Raw genomic sequence first — 12,047 nt, 5'->3', positions numbered from 1 at the left:
TTTTGTCGACTCAACATAATGCTTCTACAATTGTTTATACTGTGACCCACCGAAGACCAAAATGAAAGAATTTAAAATAATTAAAGTTAGACAAAGACATTGCATTAAGGTGAATGACATCAAAAAACTTAAATTTAATATAATAAAATTAAGCAAATGACATCCCAAAACAAAAAAATATCATTATAGTGTTTGGATTTCAGATAAATCCTACAATGGATTGGATTGTCACATTTGAATATGAGAAACCTCATATGTAAGATGAAAACCACATCTCCATCCGAAACCTAAAGACATTAGGTATATTGGCCATCTCACATATATGTTGTTCAATATCAAAAGTAGAAGTTTCACTCACACATGACACATTAACATCTCTCTCGACATCTACTCTTACATAAAATGTGAAACTTTAACTCGAATTTGACACATTAACATCTCTCCATTAAGTGTCAGACTCTATGTGCCCGTGATCGATCACCGAAATAAGTGAGAATGATACCACTCCCCCAAAATAAGTGAGAATGATACCACTCCTTCTCCACCAAAATGTTGAAATAGGATATAATGCAACTGTTGTGCATTTTGAGCGAGCCAACACTGATGTGGATCCACACGTTTTAAAAAATAGAAATCAGATAAGTGAGAATGATACATCTTCATCCGAAAGGCTTAAGTATGATTTTTTTTTTTTTACTTATTTGTTGTTCAACCTGAACTCTTTTATCCAATGTTAGACTTTAACTGACATTTTCTTCATCTTAATGTTATCTCCATTAAGTATGACGATATTCTAGCCCGTGCTTGGCACGGGTGTCCATACTAGTGTTACCTAAACCCATAATTGAAAGTGGCATTGATTTCAAAGTCTTACTTTTTTTAGCATGTCATAATCAAATCTTTGTTGTTATTGTAAGGATTGGTTATGATGAATTATGAATATATAATCCGTTTAGGAAAATACTAACTTATGTCCTTAAGACGTAAATTAAGAAGCTAAAGATAGAATTATTTTTTTGGAAATTGTATATTTAACATTACAAAACTTTAAACATTTATACTTTTAGGGAAATGTTAACTTGCGTCCTTACGACACAGGTTAATGAAACAAATATAGAAATAACTCATTGAAATGCGTGCATTACATTTAATCTTTAACTTTTTAATGAGTTAAATCCACAAAATTTTATAAAATATTTCTTCTTTTAGGTTTCATAAAATGTGTCCTAAGGACACAAGTTAACACTACACATGCTTTTAATATAAAATTTATGGGTCTTGTTAACGAGTACCCCCGTGACACTCTTTAAGCATCCCAAATTTAGTAATTATACTTTTAAAAAGTCAACTATAACAATTTCCAATGCATTTTAATACACAACTTTTCATTAAAAACTTATTATTTAAAGTGTTTAACGAGTGCTTCGAAGACACTCGTTAACATTACCCAAAATTTATTGCTTATATCCTTTTATAGCTCCTCCTTATGGCACAAATTAACATAACCTAAAGTATATCCTATACTAGTAGTAAAATGTAATAAACAGACCAAAATAAAATGTAATCAACCTCTTTTACTCTCTTAAATTTAAATAATCAATATTTCTTTCGATTTATTTTTCTCTTTACAGAACTCAATCATGTTTCACACCACACAACATTGCATAAATATCTAGTATCACAAATTCAACAAGTGAAAATAACAATCTAAATGAAAGTTCTAGGTATTAAATAATCAATATGCGGGTATGTCCTGAAAGTTGAAGCATAAATATGTAGCTGCAAAAATAACGAACAACATAGGAATTGATAACTTGATGGAATTTCCACCGGAAGACCCATCATCTGTTGATGGCACGGTTCTGGCTCCAGCTGGTGAATTGGCTGCTGATATACACACAAGATGCAAATTAGCATAAAGATATGATTAATTAGAATTTAGAATAGCATGCATGATCTTAGGTTAATGATGTTAGAGTTATTTTCAGTTCAAAGTCAACATTAAACTTTTTATTTTTTTATCAAAATGCCCACATTAGGTTTAGAGTTAGATATAAAGGCAAGTGATAAAACAACAACACCCATCCTTTTTATTAAGTAAAACATTGAATATTAAAAATAATAATAATAATTGCATTGAATATATAAAAATTAAAGACACCTTAACATTCTAAGATTTATAGTTGTTTTATATGTCTCTTCATATTTTTTTAGAGAGTTGTAAGATTTTTATTTTTAATATTGTTAAATATACCACTCTCTATTAACTAGAAGGGAAAAAAATAGAAGGGGGTTAGAGTTAATTTCATATCGTGGGTGTGGTGTATGTGTGATGTTCGTTTTTAAATTTCATTTGTTGCACCAAGTGGAACCTCTTCTATTAGGTGGCTTTTAGGGTACACAAATTGATAAATTTGTGTACCCATACACAAATGCATTGCCAACCATAGATCTACCTATAGTGTTAAAATTCAATGAACCAGATTTTGCAAGAGCAATTCAATGTACTTCCAGGTTTGTAAATATAAATTACTCCTTTCCTTTCTTTTTTTATTTCTACGCATAACATTAAACCATTATTTCAATAATTAACATAGATAAAAAAATTATTCAAAATTAAATGTCATTGTTTTAAATCAGAATCGTTAAAAATAGCAGTATTCTTTCCTTTTTTTCCCCCTTCTAGCGGTACACATTAAACCAGCATTTCAATAATTGAATTTCTGGATAGAAAAAATATAATATTTTTCCTTCTTAATTAGTGATATTTTTTTTTATGTATTATTATTTTGTAAATCTGCATGTTCATAATAAACGTCACAGGCGAACTTTGTTATGTATTCATTAATTTTGGGTGAACTTTATTACATATAAATTTACTTTTTTATTTCTCAGAAAATTTTATAAGGAAGATGTATCACTTATTAAGAAGAAAGACATTTCTGTCAAAAGAAAATTAATAATAGTTTTGTAAAAGAAATGAATTCGTATAAAAATACATTAGTTTTTTATATCTATTAATTGATTCAAAGTAATGTTTTTAAGCATCGAAACTTTTTTTTTGAGAAGAAAATTATTTAATCATTAATACGTAAAAAAAATAGAGTTTGACACTAACACCAATCAAATATAAGTGCACCTTTTATTTCTTTGAAGACTCACTATAGTCACTACTAAGTTGACATTCCTATAAGCCGTTGGATTTTTAAAATATTGAATCAATTGTAAAATATGCATTTGTGTATGTGTACACAAATTTAAGAACTTGTGTACCTTAAAAGTCACCCTTCTATTAACCTATTTCTCTCTCTTTCAAAAAGAAACAACAACAGTTTTTGTTGAAATTTGAAAACATTTTAATCCCTTGAGGCAAGGTTGTTGATTTTTTAAAGTATACACATTACCAATACTTTAACAACATGATATTAGTTTGTTTAGGCTAATATTGTGGGAACATAACACTATTTGATCAGGTGGAGGCTATAACATCAAATATCATATCATTGTTATTGGTTAACAAGAGATTGAAGTTTAATAAAAAAAGAAGAAAGATTGACGTTGTGGGTTCAGCTGCCCCTAATATTAGAGGAGATTCGTCTCTGAGTCACACGAGTGATCTATAGCCTTGCAAATCTATGGAGATAAGAGCAAAGGTTTAATACATCATTTGGTCCCTTAACTTATTTTTGGTTTTCATTTTGGTCCCCTAACTATAAAGTGTCTCAAATTAGTCCCTTATATCTTATGCCGTTATCTATTTTGGTCCTCTCTGTTAGTTTTTGGATGTCTAATATTTTTGATATGATTATAACCATTTGATAGCAGATCCATAGTATATTTTTTCCCTCTCTTCTTATCCTTCCCTATTCATCTTCATCATGTTCTCTTCCTTTCGCCGTGGGTGAACTAAAACGGAACAAAAACATCAGCATCACATGGTGAAATATCTGAAAAAAATAGCGATGAAAATGTAAAATTTGTGTGTTAATTTTGTATTTTGATTTTGTTTCGGTGAAAAGAACAATTCCCAGGAAGTATTGTATTTGTCACTGGAATTGTCTTGCAAATGAGTAAAACGAACCACCGCCGAGTCAACTCGTCTAGTTATGGTGGTTGAAACACGTGAAAAGGGATTTGTCTTGGGCACACTTTGACAGCTTGCGTTGAAACATGAGAAGATGAAGTAGAAAAATGGATTCCCCCTTATGCTGCATAGCAACAAAGATTGGTTTTGATTAATTTAAAATTCAAATTCAAATCATGGGATGTGTTCAAGTGGTGAAGGGGTGGAGCTGATGAGGCTAAGAATGGTGAGAAGGATAATGTGTGCTGGTTGTGGTGGTGGTAAGAGAGAAGCAGCGCCACTGTAGCCGCTGTTATTGTCGCCGTTGCTGAAGCTGTGGTGGCGGCGGCGGCAGTGGTGGTGGTGTTACGATGACGTGCATTTTCGAGTTCTTACTCTTCTTCTCTGTCTTCACATCTTATTCTTATCTTGGATCAATTTTTGAATGAAGTGTTGAATTTATGGGATTGAGTGATCGAATTGATTGTTGAAGATGAAGATTGTTGTTGGAAGGGATGAAGATCATACAAACCCAGATTCAATTTTGCCCCTTTCTCTTTTTTTGTTTGTTTTTAATTTAATTAAAATAAAGTTTTTTATTTTTAATTACTGAAAATCATTTTAGAAATTTAAAAATATTAGGTGTTGGTTGTTTACAATAAAATACAATAGACTCTACATGATCCTACAATCCTCTTTTAAAGAAAAAATCAAAAGGTTAAAATTTAAAAATTTAATACTACCTCCGTTCCGGTATAATTGACCTACTTTGGTTTTTCACACAGATTAAGAAAAGTGTATAAATAAAGGGGAAAGTGGAATATATTGTATTGGGATTGATAAAAGTAGTATTATTTAGTGTTATATTGTATTGAAAATGATGAAAGTTGTATTGAAAATTGAAATGGGTCAGTTATTTTGAGACATTTTTTTTTAGAAAATGGGTCAGTTATTCCGGGACGGAGGGAGTAAGGTCTATGGTGGACCAACTTTAAACATGGTTCACCTTAGACATTTGATGTTAAAAACTAACGGAGATGACCAAAACAGTAAACGGAAGAAGATTTATGAGACCAAATTGAGACACTTTATAGTTAGGGGACCAAAGTAAAAACCAAAAATAAGTTAAGGGATCAAATGATGTATTAAGCCTAAAAGGAAAACATCGATCTATCTAACTCACATAGACCAGAATGTAAATGAACAACAAAAGTTGGACTTTAACCTTCGTGTGGTTTGGGTTAAGTGAGCCGGTCCGCGGGCGTTGTACATATATCCAACTTATAGTGGGGGTAAAATAATAATTTATTACATCCATAAAAGAATTTTTTTAAGCTTTTATAACGTACACAATTTTTTTAACAAAATAATATACAATATTTTGTATCACTGTGGTGCTAAGTGTTAATTAAGTGATAAAAATTAGAAGAACAAATTACTAAAATTATTATTAATTTATTCTTTTTTTTATTTTTTTGGTAATAATTATTCTTTTTTTTATCTCTTACATCTTTCTACATTCATTTTTTTGAAAACAGATGATTTTTTTTATCAAATAGCTTAATAGCTAGAATTCATCTTTTTGAAGATGAATAAATAAGGTGTCTGGAGTTTGAATCTCAACCTTGCATATAACAATGCATGTCCCTGAGCAAAGCTCACGAGATGATTTATTTAGGCAATGGCAATAATTAATTTTTTTTTTGGTCTAGTAGCCTAGTGACTAAAGCTCACATATTTAAATATGGAGAAGTGGGGGTGTCCGGGGTTCGAACCCCTACCCTTGCATAAATTATGCAATGTCCCTGCCGATTGAGCTAAGCTCGCGGGGACGGCAACAACTATTTTTTAGGGACCCTTAAAAAAAACTATTTTTTATGGGAATAAAATAAAAATTATTAGATTTTTTCGGGTATTATTTTTTCCTTTGTGGGGACAAGAGGCAAGTGGCCCCATACATAGATCCGTCCCTACAACTTAGTTAGACTTAAAAAGCTAATATTTACCTAATATGTTTTTTGACGAAAACAAATGGTTTTCTTTTTCTTCCCTCAAAAAAAAAAACAAATGGTTTTCTTTTGAGAGGTGTGAAAAAATTTTAATAAATTGTCTTTTTTTAAAAATAAGATATGTTAAAAGTAAGTTTTTTTTTATTGGTGTCCGGGGTTGAAACATCGGACCTTGCATATATTATGCATTGTCCTTACCGACTGAGCTAAACTCACGGGGACAAAAGTAAGTTTAATATAAAATGATTTGTATTTGAATTTATTAATTAATGTAAAATTGTGTTAAACAAAAGAGTGACATTTACATTCAAAAGAAAAATTGAAACTTAAAATCAATGATTAAGGCAAAAACTTCAAAATTAATTTTTCGTCTATCGAATTCTAAGAAAATTCAGCGTAGAAGAAATATTGGTGACTTACTTTTGCACTGAGATGTTGGTGGAGTTTGCACATTGCAAGCAGAAGGCAAGGCAAGAGCTTGAGTTTGATTGACCTTGATCCCCAATGATGATCCTCCACCATCAAGAACCTGGCATAGGCATTGTGGTTGTGATTTCACAACACTTGCAAGTTGTGTGCAACACCCTGAAGTTGGTGTTGAAGACTTTCCCGTGATGTAGTTGAGACATGGTGATAGGTTCACTAACACATTCGTGCAACTTGATTGTGCCATAGCTCCTGCACATAGCATGGCCAATATAACCAAAACAAGACCCTTACTTATTTTTACTTGAGCCATTGGAATTTTTTGTGTGAAATCTTTTGGAATCGAACCTATGAATTGGAAGGAAGACTTTGATATTGATTTTATTAGCTAGGGTGGTTTGGAAGGATGGGATTTAATGGCTTTTTATAGGAAAATAAAACAAATAGTTAACGTAGAAAGGGAAAGGAAGGTTATTATGTGGTTGAACTACTAAAATTAAACGTGGAAGCTGGGACTGGGATCTTAGGTCTATAAAATTAAATTGCACAATAAAATATTCCAAACGAGTCGGTTATGTGGATGACCAACCTTAACATGAGGTTGAGGCCGGAAAATACTTGGGTGACATAATGTCACCGTGACATTAAATCTGGGCCACACAAATGTACTCATGGATGTGTTGTGTGTCCCAGATGCAAATGGCAATGTGTGTTGTGTGGTCCAGATTTAATGTCACGGTGACATTATGTCACCCAAGTGCTGTCCGTTGAGGCCACTGTGTCCTCCAAATGAGAGTTTGAAAAGTTGACCACTAATGAATAATGATAATAATTTTTAAAGAATGGAAAATTCACATGCAAAGAACTCTATCTTCATATGCTTAGGCGGATCTACATGTAAACATCATTTATTTATAATTTTTTAATAATGATACTTAATAAACAATCTACATATTCAATCCATTATCTCTAAAAAAAAATTATTAAATGAATCTCGTTAGAGACTCATATATCAATAACTATGAGATTAATTAGAATAGACTGACAGTGTAAAACAATTTACACTCTCGACCAATTAAAATCACTCAATTAGACACATCACCTTAAAGTTAAAAATAGAAAAAAATAAAAAAAATTCTTTCTTAATAACTTTCTTCTAATCATGTTTCTTAGTTTAAGGTTGTTGTTTTCTTCAATCCCCTTCTCCTTTTATCTTGACGCTTATCCTCATTCTTCTTCATCTCTTCTTCTTTTAACTCCCTCTAAATCATGTAGCTTACCTTTTCAGATTGTTTCTTTCTTCATGATTAAATGTTTAACTTTTGAAACATTTAAAGTTTTTTTTTTTTTTTTGTAAATGGCTCGATTTAAAAAATTAAAAATGTAATTTGATTAGTCTTTTGGTACTAAATTAATAATAGAAACAAAAGGGGTTAATTATTTGGGTTTGTTGATGAATGTTTTCGATGATTTTGTTTGGTTTTCTCATTAGAGATATTTTTGTTATGTAATGAAGCAGGTGGTGTGGGAGGAGTAACAATTCAATATTTAATATTTTTTTTTAAAGAAGTTAAACTAGCCCACCTAAATTAACACAGAAGGAGTCGAACTTAAGACTTCGAGGAGGAGCACACTCCCAGGTCCCAAGTCAATACCATCAGACCAACACAATTGGGTTTCAATATTTAATATTAAAAGGTATGAGCCCCGCCGAGAAAGAGAGTACTTAAGAATGATGATCTTTGTTATAAGTGTTATTGTTGTATTCTCCACAATGAGATACTTATTAAATACACAAGTTTATGAAGGTAAATTTCCTTCGGTGTGATGATCTAACTAAATGCTCCTAAGTTTAATCCAACTGAATTTCACTTGTCTAGTTGTCTTTCAAAATCAATGTGAATGGAAGAAACAATTGGGATGGAAACAATGTGATGTCACATCGAATTCGATAGATCCTTATAAGGTGCATTTTTTCGTTCAATTTAATGATGATTTTAAAGTTATTTTGAATTAATGGTTGTTATGGAATTCTTGTATTCAATAAGTTGTCTATGATTTTATTTCGTTGATTTACCGAATATATTTATTGTAGTTTTCTTTTGTTTCTTGGATCTTGCTAACTATTGTTCTAGGGGTAATAGTTAAGATATTTACAAATAAAAACTTTGTCTTGAAAATATAGGTTTTGACTTATGATTAAGTAATAATTATATCATTGTTTATAAAAAATTACTTATTTTGATTGCTTAATCAATGCACCAAAGCACTTATAGCGCAAGGTTGAAATTTGGTGAAAAAATAACATGATCCATTGTAGTGTTTTACTCCTATCAAAAGTTGTAAATATCCAAATAGAATCATACCCGGTGTAAATGATATCCATAACTACAACTTTTATGAAGACATCAAACTCGATTCAGACTATATTAGAATGGAAAAGGCTTAATTACAATTTTGGCCTTAAGTATTAGAAAGTTGCGATTTTGGCTCCCTAACAAAAACAATAACAATCGAGCCCCCTATGTTAAGCCCCTTTTGCAGTTTTGTCCCCCAGACCAATTTTGACCCATTCAACGCACACGTAGACGCAACATGTGTAATTTTTAATTTATAAATAAATTAAAATGTCACGTGTAATGCGTTAATTAAAAAAGTAAAAAATAATAATTTTTAATTTAAAAAAAATAAAAATAATAAAAATATTTATTTTTAAATTAAAAAAATAATTAAAAAACAAAAACAATTAAAAAATGATTAAAAATAATAATTAAGAAAACAATTAAAAAAATATTTTTTTAATTATTCATTTATTTTTTAATTAAAGCATTACACATAACATTTTTATTTATTTTTATATTAAAAATTACACACATGGCGTCCACGTGTGCGTTGAATCGGTCAAAATTGACCTGGGGTCCAAAACTGCAAAAAAGGTTTAACATCGGGGGCTCAGTTGTTATTGTTTTTGTTAGGGAGCCAAAATCACAACTTTCTGATACTTAGGGGTAAAAAACTGTCATTGTTAGGTGTTGTGTCAACTCGTCTTTATCACATTTATTTTTTTAAGGAAAATGTTAATAAAGCTTTTAGGGTATTGTTTAAAGGGGGCTAATTTACACCCACCTAAAAACACTAAGGTGTAAATTAGCAAGTTACATCCACATAAAAACATTAAGATGTAAGTTAGCAAATTACACCCACTTGATTATATACACTCATTTTTATAAATTTTATCAAATTGTTTACACCCAACTCACTAATTTACACCCACTTTCATCATTCCAAATATTGTTTCTTTAAAAGTTTGTCTCTATTACATGTTTTGTACGTACATCTGAATATGATAATCTTATGTTTCGTCACTTGGAAAGAAGTCATGATAACTTAGTTATTAATTAAAAGTTAGTTTTAATTTGTTTAAGTTGTTATTGGTTGGTTTATATATGAATTTAATTAAGGTAATTTTAGTAATTAATTTAATTTCATATTTTTGTACGTAAGAATTAAGACGAACTCTAATTTTGTAGGATGAATATGAAAGACGAATTTTTGAAAGAAATTCACAACAAATAGAGGGGGATGATGTGTCTAATGACCATCAGTCAGACAACTTCATCTTCTTAGACGTAGTTGGAGGAGTCGACAAGAAATGAAGCATATATGATTTGGGAGCAGAGGCAGGAAAATACAGGCCTTCTTCATCCAGATCATCTAACGGCATCTCACCATCTGAATATGAGCATATGAGGACTGCAATATCTAAAATGTCAGCTGAAAACATAGAACTCGAGGAGCGTTGAAGACTAACGAGGAGTTGATTCGTGCATCACAGGAGGAGTCGCGTTTAGTTCGAGAGCAGTCACAGGAGGATTCACGTTTGCTCCGAGAGCAGTTCCAGAAATTCATGGAGTATTTTTCACAAGGCCATTCACATCTATCTTCATATTGACCTCATCCTTCGAGTTATGATCAACATCTGTGTCCACCTACTTGGTTATTTATCATATTATTGTGTCCACCTACTTGATCATTTATCATATTATTTTCAAAATTTGATTATAAATTTTAGTTTCAAGTAAATGTTATAATACAATTTAGTAATTATTTCAATATATTTTGATGCAAAAGATAAGTAGTGTGATTCTTGTGAACGTAACCAAAAAGATTTTTCATCAAATATTAATGCGATTTTTATCGTATTTTGTTTTATTTTTGATATTTGTGGTTCATCTTGTCTTATATTCCAAAAATATTTTGAGACGGAAAATCTATTTTGAGACTTATTTTTAGGGAAAAAAAATTGCTATTTGCGACGGAAATTCTACATGTCACAAAAATTTTGTCCTGCAAATTAGCGTCGGCGATCAAAGCAATGCTAATCAAATTCCCAGAATTTTGCGACGGGTGTGTTGTCTCAGAAATTTGTAACGGAATTTTCCCTCAGAAATTTGTGACGGATATTTATTCCGTCGATTATCTGTGACGGAAATCTCGGTTTCAAATTTCAATACTACGATATTCTGCTGCGTCCCTATTCCGTCAGAAAAGTTTGTGACGGAATTTAGCCTATTTAGCGACAGAATTCAGCCGTCTCTAAAACCGAATTTTCTAGTAGTCTACCTTAAACATGTCATTGTCCTTTTTTTTTTTTTAAGGATCTTCCTTAAGATAGTTACAAAACTGTCCTTCAATTTAAATTTAATTAGAATAGAAACAAAATGATGTTTTAGTAAAATATAAGTGGGTGTACCTTGCTAATTTACACCTTAGTGTTTTTAGGTTGGTGTAAATTAACAGTCCCCTTGTTTAAACATTCAAAAGTAACTTGTAACATAAGACATATTTTCTTTTGTGGATTTCTTAAACAATACTTGTGGGGTACTAGTTAGCATTTTACTTTTTTTTTTTTTTTTTTAATATAGAGCTGAATTTTTGCAGCACAAAATTTAAGTTGTGTCATTAATCAATTTCACTGCTACATTACAAAAAAAAGTACGTGATTAACCACTTTTTTTAGCAAAAGTCTCATTAATCAATTTTACTACTTCATTAACCACAAAATGCAAGATATTGTCCGCTTATTTTACCTAAATTTATGTACCGTCAATTTTTTGAAATATTAAAAATAAGTTTTTCTTTTTAAGGAAAAAAAAAAGTTGTTAATGCCTTGCATTTTTGTATTTATTGAATAAATAAAATTAGTTAATGAGATTTATGTTAAAATATTAGTTAACAATTCACACTTATTTAGTCAATGATGGGGTGAAATCGGCTAATAACACAACTCAATTTTGTGCTATAATTTTTACGTTCCAATAACATTGATGTTTTTTAAACATCCACAAAATTGAATAGAAGTACATCATTTCTCAAGATAATATTATTTTATATTAATATTTTTAACAAGTGTTTCTAAGTGGACTCTATAGTAGTATATTTATTAGTGTCTCTATTTTTCACGTACTTGTGTCTAGCTTTTTGACATCATTGTTAACATAATAATCGTTGAGGCTGATTATTCAGTGGCTTATTTATGTCTAGCTTCT

The 12,047-nt window shown here is 30.5% G+C and overlaps 1 protein-coding gene across 1 annotated transcript; it reads right to left on the bottom strand.

Annotated features, from left to right (window-relative positions):
* Positions 1-1,587: 1,587 nt before the first annotated feature.
* Positions 1,588-6,893, bottom strand: LOC146958611 (non-specific lipid transfer protein GPI-anchored 26-like). The gene is made up of 2 exons (XM_085740131.1): positions 6,493-6,893; positions 1,588-1,887 (listed from the first exon to the last, which is right to left on the bottom strand). Exons 1-2 carry the CDS (start codon positions 6,809-6,811, stop codon positions 1,736-1,738), a joined length of 471 nt encoding a protein of 156 aa, XP_085596257.1. The 5' UTR covers positions 6,812-6,893; the 3' UTR covers positions 1,588-1,735.
* Between the last annotated feature and the right edge of the window lie 5,154 nt (positions 6,894-12,047).

This window comes from Medicago sativa, chromosome 1 (genome assembly GCF_051527215.1).
Source record: "Medicago sativa cultivar Bolivia chromosome 1, Bolivia_mono, whole genome shotgun sequence".
Lineage (NCBI taxonomy): Eukaryota > Viridiplantae > Streptophyta > Magnoliopsida > Fabales > Fabaceae > Medicago > Medicago sativa.
Note: the sequence above shows the minus strand (reverse complement) of the source record. Positions and strands in the feature narration are given on the sequence as shown.